The 13,248-nt window shown below is 62.3% G+C and overlaps 7 protein-coding genes across 7 annotated transcripts; 3 read left to right on the top strand and 4 right to left on the bottom strand.

Moving 5' to 3' along the window:
• Positions 1-320: 320 nt before the first annotated feature.
• Positions 321-1,561, top strand: RHTO_00123 (uncharacterized protein; the record flags this gene model as incomplete). The annotated part of the gene is made up of 6 exons (XM_016413807.1): positions 321-403; positions 462-651; positions 705-887; positions 958-1,010; positions 1,067-1,193; positions 1,241-1,561. 6 exons carry the CDS (start codon positions 321-323, stop codon positions 1,559-1,561), a joined length of 957 nt encoding a protein of 318 aa, XP_016276814.1.
• Positions 1,562-1,952: 391 nt separating this feature from the next.
• RHTO_00124 (uncharacterized protein) lies at positions 1,953-3,405 on the bottom strand (the record flags this gene model as incomplete). The annotated part of the gene is made up of 6 exons (XM_016413808.1): positions 1,953-2,223; positions 2,287-2,558; positions 2,617-2,691; positions 2,783-2,888; positions 2,988-3,207; positions 3,282-3,405. 6 exons carry the CDS (start codon positions 3,403-3,405, stop codon positions 1,953-1,955), a joined length of 1,068 nt encoding a protein of 355 aa, XP_016276815.1.
• A 1,792-nt stretch (positions 3,406-5,197) lies between these two features.
• On the bottom strand, positions 5,198-5,992 carry RHTO_00125 (small subunit ribosomal protein S17; the record flags this gene model as incomplete). The annotated part of the gene is made up of 3 exons (XM_016413809.1): positions 5,198-5,407; positions 5,483-5,554; positions 5,633-5,992. The coding sequence occupies 3 exons, from the start codon at positions 5,990-5,992 to the stop codon at positions 5,198-5,200; spliced, it is 642 nt and encodes a 213-aa protein (XP_016276816.1).
• A 519-nt stretch (positions 5,993-6,511) lies between these two features.
• Positions 6,512-8,314, top strand: RHTO_00126 (mitochondrial processing peptidase; the record flags this gene model as incomplete). The annotated part of the gene is made up of 4 exons (XM_016413810.1): positions 6,512-6,778; positions 6,849-7,644; positions 7,701-8,005; positions 8,075-8,314. 4 exons carry the CDS (start codon positions 6,512-6,514, stop codon positions 8,312-8,314), a joined length of 1,608 nt encoding a protein of 535 aa, XP_016276817.1.
• A 136-nt stretch (positions 8,315-8,450) lies between these two features.
• Positions 8,451-10,250, bottom strand: RHTO_00127 (cleavage stimulation factor subunit 2; the record flags this gene model as incomplete). The annotated part of the gene is made up of 8 exons (XM_016413811.1): positions 8,451-8,483; positions 8,575-8,655; positions 8,723-9,118; positions 9,177-9,296; positions 9,382-9,925; positions 9,989-10,023; positions 10,085-10,128; positions 10,199-10,250. The coding sequence occupies 8 exons, from the start codon at positions 10,248-10,250 to the stop codon at positions 8,451-8,453; spliced, it is 1,305 nt and encodes a 434-aa protein (XP_016276818.1).
• A 195-nt stretch (positions 10,251-10,445) lies between these two features.
• Positions 10,446-11,762, bottom strand: RHTO_00128 (ribosomal biogenesis regulatory protein; the record flags this gene model as incomplete). The annotated part of the gene is made up of 6 exons (XM_016413812.1): positions 10,446-10,688; positions 10,744-11,012; positions 11,099-11,315; positions 11,349-11,499; positions 11,561-11,656; positions 11,722-11,762. 6 exons carry the CDS (start codon positions 11,760-11,762, stop codon positions 10,446-10,448), a joined length of 1,017 nt encoding a protein of 338 aa, XP_016276819.1.
• A 718-nt stretch (positions 11,763-12,480) lies between these two features.
• Positions 12,481-13,248, top strand: RHTO_00129 (uncharacterized protein; the record flags this gene model as incomplete). The annotated part of the gene is made up of 4 exons (XM_016413813.1): positions 12,481-12,604; positions 12,674-12,890; positions 12,971-13,092; positions 13,190-13,248. Coding segments are annotated over 4 exons (522 nt in total), but the record flags the coding sequence as incomplete, so codon positions are not given.

Here is a 13,248-nt window from a genome sequence, read left to right on the forward strand (position 1 = left end):
CAGTCAACTCGCGCTCAGACGGCCGTGGTCGCTGTCGAAGCCCTCCCCTTCTCCTCCTCGCCGCCTGCTTCGACGAACGCACGCTCACGACCTTGCCACCGCCCGAAATAACTGTGACGCTATTTCTGATGCCTTCAATGGACCGCCTGTACACCCCACGCCCGCTCCCACGGTGGTTCGCGCGCTCGTTCGCCTGCTCGCCATGTCTCGGAGCGTTGTTCGCTCGCGCTCGAAGCGAGTAATGGAGCGAGCGAACAGGCTTATTTGAGGCGTCGAGCTCTCTCCTGCTCTTCTTCTCACCTACACAAGCGACCACCGCCATGTCTGCCGCCCTCTCCCAAGCCCTTCCCACTGGATTCAGCCTCGTTGGCGGAGTTCCTCTCAAGAACCCTGACCTCGCAGCGTGAGTTCCCTGCGCTCCTTTTACTCCTCAGGCCAGGCTGACGTTCGATGCGACGCAGCTCCATCATCTTCCTCGCCGCCTGGGCGCTCCTGACCCCTCTCCTCGTTTGGCGCTTCGCTGTCCGCCGCACTCGCATTGCTGTCCTCATCCGCCCGGCTGTCGTGATCGTCATTCGCATCGCCACGTTCGTCATTCGAGCGCTCGAAGCGAACGGCAACTATGCGACGAGCCTTTTCATCACGGAGCAGGTGAGTAGGCTCGTCCTCTCGCGCGCTTCCTCTTCTGACCCTCACCCTCGCAGGTCCTCTTGCTGATCGGCCTCATCCCCCTCTGCGAGCCGCTCATCTCGCTCCTCCGCTTCCACGTCCGCCGGTACTGGACGCCCTCGCCCGCGGACGGACCAAAGGAGCGCAAGACGATGCTAAACCGCCTTCTCACCCTCCTTCGAGTCGCCTTGATCATCGCCATCGTCCTCGGATGCGTTGTGAGTCGCGATCGTCGCGTTTGGCGAGACTGCAAGAGCTGACTTGTCGGCGGTCCAGTCGGGTTCCCAGACGAGCGCCGCCATGACGGACCCGAGCAAGGTCGACTCGCTCAAGCACTACCGGTGCGTCTCGTCGAGCTTTCTGCCTTCTGTTCTGAGCTGACCCGCTTGCCTCGCAGCTACGGAATCATCGGCATCACGCTCTTCATCTCCATTCTCTCGCCCATCATCGCAATCGTCGTCTCGGCGAAAAATGGGCTTCCGATGGCTCCGGTCTACTTCCTCATCGGCTGCGCGGCGTGCTTGGTGCGTTCCCTCTCGCTCTTGCCGTCTTCTCGCTCTTTCTGACGCAGGCTCTCCCTCAGATCGTTCCCTCAGTCTACAAGCTCATCATCACGCTCAACCCCGTCTCGCTCATCTCGCACGGCGCGAAAGCCGGCTTCTACATCTTCTCATGCGTCCCCGAAGTCGTCCTCGCTGCCTTGTACTTCGGCTTCGACCTCGAGCGGATGTTCGACGTCAACGAGGGGGCGTGGAAGGAAAAGGTCGAGAAGAAGATGCAGAAGGGCAAGTGGGCTGGCGCGTACACTTCGAAGAAGGAGTACGAGATGCGGGAGGTGCCGAACCAGCGGATGGCGAGTGGTGGAACCGACCTCGAGGAAGGGAAGTATTGAGAGGGCGGCTGGCGGCTGCACGTAGATGGCTTGTGGTTGCTGCATCGCGTACGATACATAGGCATTGCCTTGGAGTGCGCGAGCTCCCAGCAGACAACCCGTCCTTCAGCAAGTCGACCTTCGCAAGCGGACCATCGCCTGAATAAGTCAAGCGACAGCGAGGGAATCGCCAGAGCAAGCAATGGTAGCGAGAGAACGAAAGAAAGTAAACGGGGTCGTGTCGTGGTCGTTTCACCAGCCAGGGAGTCCAAAGATCCAAAGGCAGTTACAGAGAAAGGGGAAAAGTCCGTCCTACAGCGTCAGAGAGAGGGGAGAGTCTAAGCAACGAGATGGCAAAATAAGTACTCCGCAACAGGGACGAGGAGGAGAACCGAGAGCTGGGCGGGGCGCGTCAACGAGGGGTATGGAAAGGCGAACGACCCCTCGAGGAGCTAGCTCTCCCGAGGGCAAGGGCGGCGAGGACGGAGAATGCGTGAAGCGGGGTATGAGGAAGGGAGCGCTTAGGCGACGCAAGCACCCTTGGCGGCGTCGTAGGTGAAGCCGTCCTCGCACGACCAGATCTCGCAAACGCCGGCAACGCAGCCGACGGCGGCAACGCCCTCGATCTGGGTGCAGTCAACACCGCCCTCCGACGCGCAGGCACCGCACTGCTCAATGTTCGACTGTGGGTGCGAGGGGAAGAGTCAGCAGCGGCTCGAAGACGTCGAGCGAGGTATGGAACGCACCGAGGTGTCGATGCACTCGAAGCCCTTGGCTCCCGGGATGGCGCAAGCCGAGTGCGAGGCGGGGCAGAGGTTGCGGCGGGCCTTGAGGTCCGAGCGACGAGCGCGAGTGCGAGCGCGCGCCGAGCCGGTCGCGATGGTGCAGGTCTGGGCGCCCGAGACGGGGTCGGTGCTGCAGGTGAGGCCGGTGTCGCAAGCGAACTCGGGGTCGAACGAGCAGTCCTGGCCGAGACCGACGTGGACGGCGCAGGTTCCGGGGAGGTACGCGCAATAGCCTGCGAGGAGAGGAAGGTCAGGCGGGTTTCGTGGAACGACAACGACGATTCGACGCACCCGACTCGCAGAACTGGTTGAAGAGAGCCTCGTTCTGGGCGTCGGTGTTGGTGTTGCTTCCGACGGTGTAGTCCTCTGCGCGGGCGACGCGAAAGTTAGCATCGAGGCGGGGGCAGGCTTCGGGGACGTTCGAAGCTTCTCGACGCCCAAGGGGAAGCTGACTCACGGCAGTAGGCGCCAATGCCACCGCAGGTGTCCGAGGTCGTCGGCTGGCCGAGAGGGTCGGTGCAGTAGAGGTAGCCCGAGCAGTTGGCGTCCGAGTTGGCGCAGGCCTGGGAGAAGCCACCCTGGCTGATCACCGCGAAGCAAACAAGTCAGTTGAGCGTGCTGACGGACTCGGAAGCGACGAACAGCGCAAGACAAGAACGTACCAGGTGCCGGGGGTGACGCCGTCCTGGGACGAGCAGACACCGTTGTCGCAGTTGGCGTTCGACGTGCAAGCAGCGCCGACGATACCGCAGAAGTAGGCGCCAGTGGCAGCCTCCATCACGCACTGCGAGCCAGTAGGCGCGGGGTGGTCACCCTGGTAGACCGAGGTCGGGTCGTTGGTGCCGGGGACGATGAGGTTGGCATCCGCGCACTGGGTCTGGTCTGTGAGCGAGCGGGAGGACGCGTCAGTCGCGGGAGAAAACGGCGAGGAATGTGAAGACAAGGACGCGACGAACCGGGCGAGAAGGTGCCGTCACCGTTGACGACGGTGCAGGGGAAGCGACCGAAGCCCTGGATGGACTGGGCGGCGGCGAGCGACGCGAACGAAGCGATGGAGGCGGCGGCGAAGACGGTGCGCATGTTGAGTGACGGGGAGGGGAGATGGGGGTATGAACGTGAGGTAGAGATCCGGAGAGTCGTGAAGTTTTGAAAGAGTGACGAAGGTCGGCTTGGAGACACGAGAACAGTGAGTCGAGCGAAGTCGAGTGAGGAGAAAGAGGGAGAGAGAGAGCGAAGGAATGAGGGTGCCCAAGTACGTTTGGCGCGCGCGTTTGTTTTGAGCTCGAGTTCTGGTCTGTTGTGCGCTCTCGACTCGGAAGAGCGGCCGGCCCCTGTGCTAGCGACGCGTCGGTATCAGCATCGCACGCTTGGCCGGAGAACATTCGATCGCGAGGAATGCACTCGGGAGCACATTGTCGACGCGTCGAGGCGGGGGTTGATCTGCCGTCGTTGGATGACCTGTCTACTTCCACCGAACGGTTCGACCCAGCAAGAAGGACCGGCAGAGCGTTGGGAGGTCAGCTTCGGAAAGAGACCCTCTCCTCTGGCCGGCGCCTTTCCTACATCGACACCAGTCCCGAGGCGAGATACGCATGCCTCGGCCGATGCCGCTTCTATGCGGACGTCCTCCTGCAGCAGCGCTCGTCCGGCCAGAGTCGTGCGGGCCGCCAGGTCTCATTGATGCTGCGCCGGCAGCGGCGAGAGCGAGAATTAACGATCTCGCAGCATCCGCTCCTGATCCTTCCGTCGCCAAAGCGGCGTCGCAGGCCTGCCGAACGTGTCCCGGACGTCCAGTGCTCAAACACGAGGTTGCAGAAGCGATCGTTGCCAACGAAACGCGCTGGGGAAGACGGCGTCCGAAGAAGCTGGCGGGGCGGGTGATGAGCACACGCTGGCACGCCGATAGAGTTGGCTTCCTCGCGGGACGCTGCGTGCGTTGGCGGCCGTCGAGCGAGCCCCAGCAGCAGCGACAGCACCTGCTCTTCCGCAATCCGCGCGCTCGTCCTCCTCGAGCCCTCGTCCTCGTCCGACGCCGCCTCTCGTCGATGTGCGCACACGCATGCATTGTCCCCCATGCTCGGTTGCCATCCGCTGGTACCGCGGTAATTGTACAACAAGTCCCGACAGGACTGATCCTCCTCGACCGCTGTCCCCAGTCCGACCCCTGCGTGCATGTGCACCCTTCGCTGCTCTACCGATACGCTCCAGTATACTCCTTCGCCATCGGCAGCTTCAGCTTATCGTGTTCGGTCGCTGCTCGTCTGGAGGAAGCGACGGGCGTCGTTGAGTGGTCGCAGCGCGGGCAGGACATCGCAAGGCGCGCTAGGGGAAGCAGCAGGGTGCAGAGGGTCGCCTGCCAGCCACAGTGCGGTCGCGAAGCGTAGAAGGACGAGGAGGGAGGTGCGAGGCAGGTCGATGGAGCGATGAAGTCGAGGAGGACTGAGCGGGGTCTCGCTGGCGCACAAAAGGCTGTTGCGAAGTGGGACGTCTCTGTGCGTCGCCGGCTGGCGGAAGAAGGCAGTAGCGGAGTCGTCAAAAGGCGAGACGAAGACGCGAGGAGCTGAAGGAGAGGGAGGTGAGGAGGAGGGCGAGTGCTTGAGGACATGAACAGCTGTTTGCTGGCTCGCAGGCTGTTCACGCTGTTCAAAGCGTCGAACAACGACGTCCGCGATAGCAAGATCCGCTTAGGAGCTGTAGCCGGATGAGGAACGGCTGAGTTGCTTTCCGCTCGCTGCTCCGTCTCGAACGTCAACAGATAGCGTCCGATACGCATGCGGGTATCGATACATTGCTGTTGATGCACTCCGTCTCCACTTCAGTCCGCACCTCCAAGCCCGCGCTCCAGATCCCCTGCGCTCCGACTTCCCTCCTGCTAGGCAGTCTTCGCCTCAGTCTCTACCGATTCCTTCTTTGCCGCCGGCTTCTCCTCGAGCTCAGCTGCCAACTCCTCGGCCTTCTCCTGCGCCAATTCCGCGACGTCCGTCGACTCGCTAGTGAGGACCGACTGGCGCGCGTCCGAACCCTTGATGAGCGACACAAACTCGAAGTGTTTCCGGGTAGAGACCTTGCGGCAGCTTCGGATCTAGCGTATACGAAGAAAGTCGGTACCGGTAAGCAGGAGACTGCTGGACAGGGAGGAACTGTGACGGAAGCGCACCAGGACCACATCGCCGTCAACGAGCTCCGTGTTCGGGTCGTGGACGAGGAACTTGCTGTGCCGCGTAAAGACCTGCAATGCAAAGAGTCAGCGACAATCTGCAGGACGAGCATCTCCTCGACTCGAAAAGGCCAGAGCGTCTCGACGCACCTTGAGCGTCTTGTGGTCCGTCACCTTCCGCTCGACCGACACAGTGCAGGTCTTGGCCATCTTGCCCGATCGAATGACCGTGCCCTCGAGCTCGAGGCCCCTCGGCAATGTCCATTTCGAGTTGGGCGCCGGCTTGGGCGGGGGACCCTTCCTCCGCGGCGGCCTCGTCTCAACCTGCGCCAACTCCGACAGATCAACCTGACTCGGCAGGGACTGCTCGGCCTGGGTCGAAGCGAATCGGAGAGAAGGGAGTGTCCGAAGAGAGGGAAGGGTCGAGGCAAAGAGGGGAGTGCAGGTGCAGGACGCCGCTGCTGGCCGGGCGAAGGCGCGCAGTGGGGCAAGAAGTGTTCGGAAGGACATGTCGAGGGTACTATGCGCTGTTGGAAGGCACTGCTCGTCAGCGATGGCCTTTGTCGCCGCGCGCAAACTGATGAAGGGGAGAGCGAGCTGTGTCGCGCGAACAGAGTGACCAGAGGATGGCGGGGCAAGGCGAGAGGCGTCGTGGCTTACCTGGCAGCGCCTGAGGAGTCCCAGCAAGCGACAGAACGAGCGGAGCGGAAGACGAGCGAGCGGGCGAAGTCGAAGCAGCCGACGAGGAGGACGACTCGCGCTCAACTCGCTCAAAGGGTGTCTCCAGCTGTTTAGAAAGTCTTTTGACGATACATCAGAGACCTGTACGGTCCATCAACTCCTTCAGCAGTCTGAAGAGGTGCCGCCATCGTCTCGCCTCGCCTTCGCCCTCACTCTCCCGCTTCACCTGGCACTGGCTGCCGCTTTGAGGATTGGCACAGCTCTGAACAGGTCTTTGTAGTCGACCACAGCCGCGCCGCCTTCTCCCGTACCGCCGCCGCACTTCTCCGCCGCCCCTCAGCGCCGGCCATGCTCTCTACCGCCGTACGACGGCTCCCGGCGCTCCGAACATCCGTGCCCGGCCTCAAACAAGCAGCAGCAACGGCAACAACTATTTCGCCTTCCGAACTCGACCCCGAACTCAAGCTGACGACGTTGCCGAACGGCGTTCGAATCGCTTCCGACTTCACGCCTGGTCACTTTGTTGCGGCGGGAGTGTACGTCGATGCGGGCAGCAGGTACGAGAGTGATCGGACGAGAGGAGCGGCGCACATGACGGACCGACTCGCCTACAAGGTAAGTCGCGAGAACGCTTCCTCGGGATCTCTTGAAGAGAGCCCGTACTGAATCGCGGAGGGTTTCACAGAGCACGACGAAGCGGACTCTTGAGGAGATGACGACCGAAATCGAGCAGCTCGGCGGCTCATTCCTCGCCTCGTCGTCGCGGGATTCCATCTTCTACCAAGCTTCGACCTATACACACGCATTGCCTGCCGCCCTCGACATCCTTGCCGATACCGTCCTCAACCCGCGCATCCAGGCAGAAGAGCTCGAGGCCCAGCGGGCAGCGGCATTGTGGGAAGTCGGCGAGGTCATGAACAAGCCGGAGTCGATCCTCCCTGAGCTGCTGCACGAGACGGCGTTCCAGGGCAACACGCTCGGCAACCCCCTGCTATGCCCTGAAGAGCATCTCGAAGCGATGACGGTCGACACGCTGCGCGATTACCGCAAGACGTGGTACCGACCAGACCGTCTCGTAGTGGCAGCGGCCGGAGTCGAGCACGACCAGCTCGTCGAACTCGCAGCCGAGCACTTCGGCCACCTCGAGCCTGTAGCCACCCCGGCACCCTCCCTACACCCGGCTACGTCCACGGCACTCGCCTACAACTCGCCCGTCCTCGACCACTCCGCATCCTCCTCTACTCCCGCTACCGCTTCCGGCACGTCCGCCGAGTCTTCCATCGCCGTACCCGAAGACTCCTTCGAATACCTCTCAGCCGCTCACGCACGGTATACGGGCGGCACCCTCTTGCTTGAGAAGCCGGATCTCGAGTTCACCCACGTCTACGTCGGGTACGAGAGCCTCGCACTCAGTGACCCCGACATCTACGCCGCGGCGACGTTGCAGACCTTGCTCGGCGGCGGAGGATCCTTCTCAGCAGGTGCGTGCGAGTCTTTCGCTCGTTCTCCTCGCCCGCTCACGAGGTTCTCCTTGTAGGCGGCCCGGGTAAGGGCATGTACTCCCGCCTCTACACCCACGTCCTCAACCAATACCATGCCGTCGACTTCTGCTCCGCCTTCCACCACTGCTACCTCGACACGGGCCTCTTCGGCATCACCATCTCTGTCCACCCTTCATTCCTCTCGCGCACAGCCGCATTGATTGCGCAGCAACTCGACAGCATCACACGACCGATGTCGAACGGGATTGGGGAGGCTGAGCTGCGGAGGGCGCGGAATCAGCTCAAGAGTAGCTTGGCGATGGCGCTCGAGAGTAAGATGGTGCAGGTCGAGGATCTCGGCGTGCGTCACGGTATCTCTCCTTGCTCTCTCGCTTTTCAGTGCTGACCGCTGGCCTCCCTGCGCTTGCAGCGTCAAGTCCAGGCGCAAGGTCGCAAGGTCTCGATGCGCGAAATGGCGGAACTCATCGACCGCGTCACCTTGACAGACGTCTTCCGGGTCGCGAACCGCATCCTGCGTCCTTCCGCTTCGCCCATCCTCTCAGACCGACGGAAGAACGGGCGGCCGACGATCGTCGTGCAGGGACAGCTCGAGGGGCTTGGGGATGTCATGGAGGCTTTGGCGCGGCGCGGATTGGCGGGCATCCCGTAGACTATTGCACACGTAGAATAGAACTCGTTGTATCGCATAGCAAGCAACATTTCTCGCATCGCAGTGTTTCGCATTTCCGTTGTTCGAGCTTCGACAGATGATTGCAAGCCAGCTGAGCTGGTCTGAAGCCTAAATTCTACCGCCCCATCGCCCGCTGCGCTTGTTGCCGCTGTGGTCGAGAGAGGTCGTCAGCGGGCGCTCGGCGAGTCTCGTTGAGAGCGGAACCAGCGCGAGAATGTAGAAGCGAAGCGACGACTTACAATCTGCAAGATCGTATTGCGGCTCGTCTCGTCGAGCGCAGCGATCTGCGCATCGGTCATCGACAGGACCTGCTGGATGAGCTGCGAGACCGACGGGTAAAAGGTCAGTTTCGTCCTCTCTCGAAGGCGTCAGCGAGACAAAGCCTACAGCTGCTTGGTCGGCACTCGCCCCTGCACCTGACGCAGCAGCAGCTGGCGGGGGAGGAGGAGCCTGCTGGGACGCGCCGCTCGGTCCGTTGTAGCTCGCCTTCGGCTGGCCAGTGGACTGCGGGTAGCCGGTGTACGAGGCGGGCTGAGGAGGCGGTGCGCCGCCGGAGGGACCGTTGTACGACGCGGGAGGAGGGCGGGAGTAGCTAGCGGGCAGTGCGCCGGGCGCAGGGTACGAAGACGGTTGGTGAGGCGGAGTTGCGTAGGAGGGTGCGGAGGGGGGAGGGGCGTTGTAGCCGCCGTATGAGGAGGGTGCGGGAGCGGGTGCGACGGGAGGGTAGGCGGAAGGTGCGGGAGGGGGAGGTGCAGAAGTGCCTGCGGCGCCAGGGAACGTTTTCTGCGAGGCGGGACGAGTCAGCCAGGGATCAAGGGTGCCGGGTTCAGGAGCGACTTACTTGTAGAATGGCAGGGTCGACGATGCCCATGCAGAGCATTGCCTGAAAGAGGGCGTACGAGAGCTGCGGTTGCGCCGTGAGCAGCGCACGAGCTTCGTAAGGGCTGGCGGTAACGAGAGCCTGTGTGAGACAACCGAAAGAGACCGATCAGCAGAGGTCCGTTTCGTACCAGGATGGACTGCTTCGTTCAGCAGGCGCAACGCACCTTCATCTGGCTCATAATGTCGAGCAGCTGTCCAGGCGCCATCGTTCCAATCGTCTCGGTGATCTTGTCCGTCGCCGACTTGCCCGACTCGACAGGAACCCCCACAGGGAGCGGTCGCGGTCCCGTCGCACCGGGGACAGGCGGAGGGATGTTATAACCTCCTGCCGGCGGGCCCACGACGATTCCGCCTTCCCTGCCAGGCGGAGGGATAGGCACGCCTGCGCCTGGCGCGCCGCCGAGTGGTGGACCAGCAGGAGGCATTGAGCCGTATCCACCACCACCGCCGCCGCCGCCATAGGCTCCTCCATATCCTCCTCCTCCTCCTCCAGGCGGACCACCCATTCCTCCCGGCGGCCCTCCCGCTCCACCCCTGAATCGCTTGCTAGGCGGTGCATCCTCCGTGTCCGCAAAGTCGAGCCTCAAGCCGCGTCCGCCAACTTCGACACCCTGGAGGTTGCGGATGGCAGAGGCGGCGGTGTCGGCGTCGCGGTACTCGCAGAAACCGAAACCTTTGGGTTTGCCGGTTGCGTGGTCGAAAACGAGACTGTGGGCGTGGTCAAAGTCAGCTTGGAACGCATAGTGCGCAAAAGAGGTCGAGCGAGCGAACCGGAACGAGACGACGGGGCCAACAGAGGAGAACACCTGCTCGGCAGGAAGCGCGGTCAGCTCAGCGTAAGCGCAGGGTTTTGTTGAGGCTACGCACATCGATGAACTGCTCCTCAGTGTAGTCGAACGGCAGGTTGCCAACTGCGAGCGAGCGAGTCGAGATGAGGGTGAGCGGTGTCGTCGCGCGGGTCTGGCGGCGCTGAAGACGCACCGAAGACGACCTTGGAGCGCGACTGCGGTGCACCGTATGCGCCGTAGCTCATCGTGACAGCTGATGCGTGTGGAGGTGCGAAGAGCAACGATGAGCGATTTGTATTCAGCTGATTACAACTCCCTTGTATTCGACTCGATACAAACTCGTTTTCTCGCAGGAAGTTATTCTAGGGATGCGCAATGCAGCTAAGGATTACAACAAACGAGAAAAGGAAGCACACGACAGCCAGCCCCGAACCGCCAGCTCACTTCCTCCCGCCCCTCTTGCCTCCCTTGCCGCCCCTCTTGTCCATCCCGACGACTCCCCGCCCACCCGTCAAGCTCTTGATCGCCTTGCGCTCGTTGACAAGACCCTTGGTCTGCTGGCGAGCGTTGGGAGCGTCGTCGGAGACCTTGGCGCGCTTGTTCGAGGGCGTCGCGCCGATGGACGAGAGGATCGAGAGGGCCTTGTTCCGTTCCGCAGACGACGAGACTTCGTTTGCGTCGAACTGTACAGAGCCTCATCAGCGCCAGACTATGAGGAAGGCCGAAACTGTGACGCACCTTGCGCTTGACGTTCTTCTCCCTCCCCTCACCCTGCAACTTGTCGTCAAACCGTCCCAAACTCGCCGTACTCCGCTTCGTACTCCTCAACGTGCGTTCCAACTCGCCCTTGCGCTTCTCGCGCTCAGTCTGCTTCGTCGCCGACTGCTGCGTCTGCTTCGCTGCGTTCGCGGCTGCGCGTTGTAGGTTCGCGAGGCGCTGAGATTCGTTCTTGAGCCAGCGGGCTTTGCGTTCGGAGCGGGCGGCGGCGCGAGGGTCGAAGTCGGTGTCTGTGCAACGAGATCCATCCATCAGCAATCCGTCTCGCAAAGACCGGGTCTAGCGAACCGAGATGAAGCGAGTCTCGCAAACGCACCGGCGGTAGGCTTGACCTCGTGCAACCACTGTCCCTCCGCATCCCTGTTCTTCCCCTTGAAGCCCCACCGCGGCACCCACTCCTGCTTCTCCTCGTCGTAGACCATCTTGTCCTTCTTGGCCTTGGGCGCGATGCCCTTGGCTTTGGCGAACGCCTGCCACTTGGTCATCGCAGCGGGTTTCGGCAGCTGGCACACGTTCTCAAGGTCAGCACGAGCCTGCCCAGAACAAGGAAGGGAGAGGAGACGGACGGGCTTCTCGCGAGGAAGGGCGGTCGAGATGGGCGGCAAGTCTGCGATCACTCCGTCGTCGACGACGCGGGTGGGCTGGCTCCAGATGTCGTTGACGAGGAGCTGGATGCCGTCTCGCGCATGGTCGAGCAGAGCGCGCTCCTTGTCGTTCCTGTTCCGCGAGAGAGGTGAGTTCGGGAGGGAAACGAGCGAGGGCGGGGAGCTGGACGCACTGGTAAGTGTCGAGGTCGATAGGGTTGGGGTCAAAGACTGCAAGCAAGCCCAGGTCGATGTCGACGGGGATCTCACGCTCGACGGCGATGGCCTTCCTGCGAACGGAGGTGTGGCGCGGCGTCAACAGGGTCCCGTGAGCCCGTTCGGACGGGACACGCACTGTCGCTGGCTGGACTGCTCGAGGATGCCCGTCACGTCCATCGCTGCGCGTGTCTTTGCGGTGAACGAGGCGACAGCGAGCGAGCCCCGCCAGCTCGAGCTCACCCTCCCCGGCTTCATCGCCGTCTCACACCGACACCCTCACACAGGCGCTCTGAGAGTCTCTGGCTGCCCGTGTAGAATGTTGCTGGACTGTTTGTACTGCTGCCGCGAACAGCGAGGCGGCCGGAGGCGACGGCGCGCTCTCTTCTTCCTCCTCACCCGCCAACGCTCCATCGCCTCGTTCTTCGCGATACAGCGCTAGGGCGCGGTGGGCGTGGAGTCAGAGATGTGTACAACGTCGTGCTACGCGGTGGACGAAGTCTGCTGGCCCACAGAGCCGGTATGCTGTGTCAGTCGCCTCTTCGCGGATGTGCGAACCCTCGCTCGACATCGCTGCCGTCTCTCGCTTGCCTGCTACTTAACTCTGGCCGCTATCCATCGCACGAGAACTGCAGCTGCAGTTGACTGCACCTACAGTGATCACCCAGCTCGTTACAACGCGATCGCACGCTCCGGAGCCGACGAGTCCGCCGCGCCTGGCCGCGTCTAATTGTTAGCGTGCCCTTCGCTCTTTCTCTCTCCTCCTCAGCTACATAACTTAGACTCAACTGCTCTTTCTCTCTTCCTCCAAGCCGGCCTTGTCACTCATTCAACGCGCTCCGGAACCCGGCATTGCCGTTTGTACCCCCTCCGTCCTCCCTCCTCGTCCTCGATCAACATGCGCACCGTCTTCGCCGCTGCCTCAATCGCTTCCTTCGCGTCGCTCGCTGTGGCCCAGTCCATCCAGGGCTTCGGTCGCTTCCCCTGCACCAACGTCAATGGTGACGGGACCTTCTCGCCTGGTTCGTCCCGTTTTCCCCGCTCCTTCGCATCCAGCTCTTCAGCTAATGCATTCATTCGTTCACTCGCAGACCAGACCCAATGCGCCGACGCGAACCTCATCGCGCCCGGCACGAACGACCCGACGTCGATCTACCAAGGCGACCACCCGCCTCCGACCGGTTCGCAGTGCGTGGTGGAACCGACCACCGGCGCATACTTCTGCGGTATCGTCGGCGCTACTTGCACCTCGGACGCGAACTGCGACAATGGGTACTGCGGGATCTTGAGCGGGACGACGGGTACCTGGTGCGCTTACTATCTCGTCTCTGGCATCTCCTGGGAGATGCGAAGGTATTTGCCGACATACCGAGAGTCACTTTCGACAGCGTTGGCGGATTTACGGACCGTTGCAGGTCCGACTCGAACTGCTTGGGCTACCTCTACTGCACCGATCCGCTTGGCAACCCGACGACCAGCGGAACTTGCGGAGGTGAAGGCGCATACTGCCGTGAGTCGATTCCCTGGTGTTGCGAAGCGCCCAAGGACGTCGTAGCGTTCTAGAACCTTCTCCCGAATATGTCAAGCTGACTTCGTTCCTTGCGCAGAGGACTACACCGTCGGCAGCAACACCAACACGGACGCCCAGAACGAGGCTCTCTTCAAC

This window comes from Rhodotorula toruloides (genome assembly GCF_000320785.1).
Source record: "Rhodotorula toruloides NP11 unplaced genomic scaffold Scaffold1, whole genome shotgun sequence".
Classification (NCBI taxonomy): domain Eukaryota; kingdom Fungi; phylum Basidiomycota; class Microbotryomycetes; order Sporidiobolales; family Sporidiobolaceae; genus Rhodotorula; species Rhodotorula toruloides.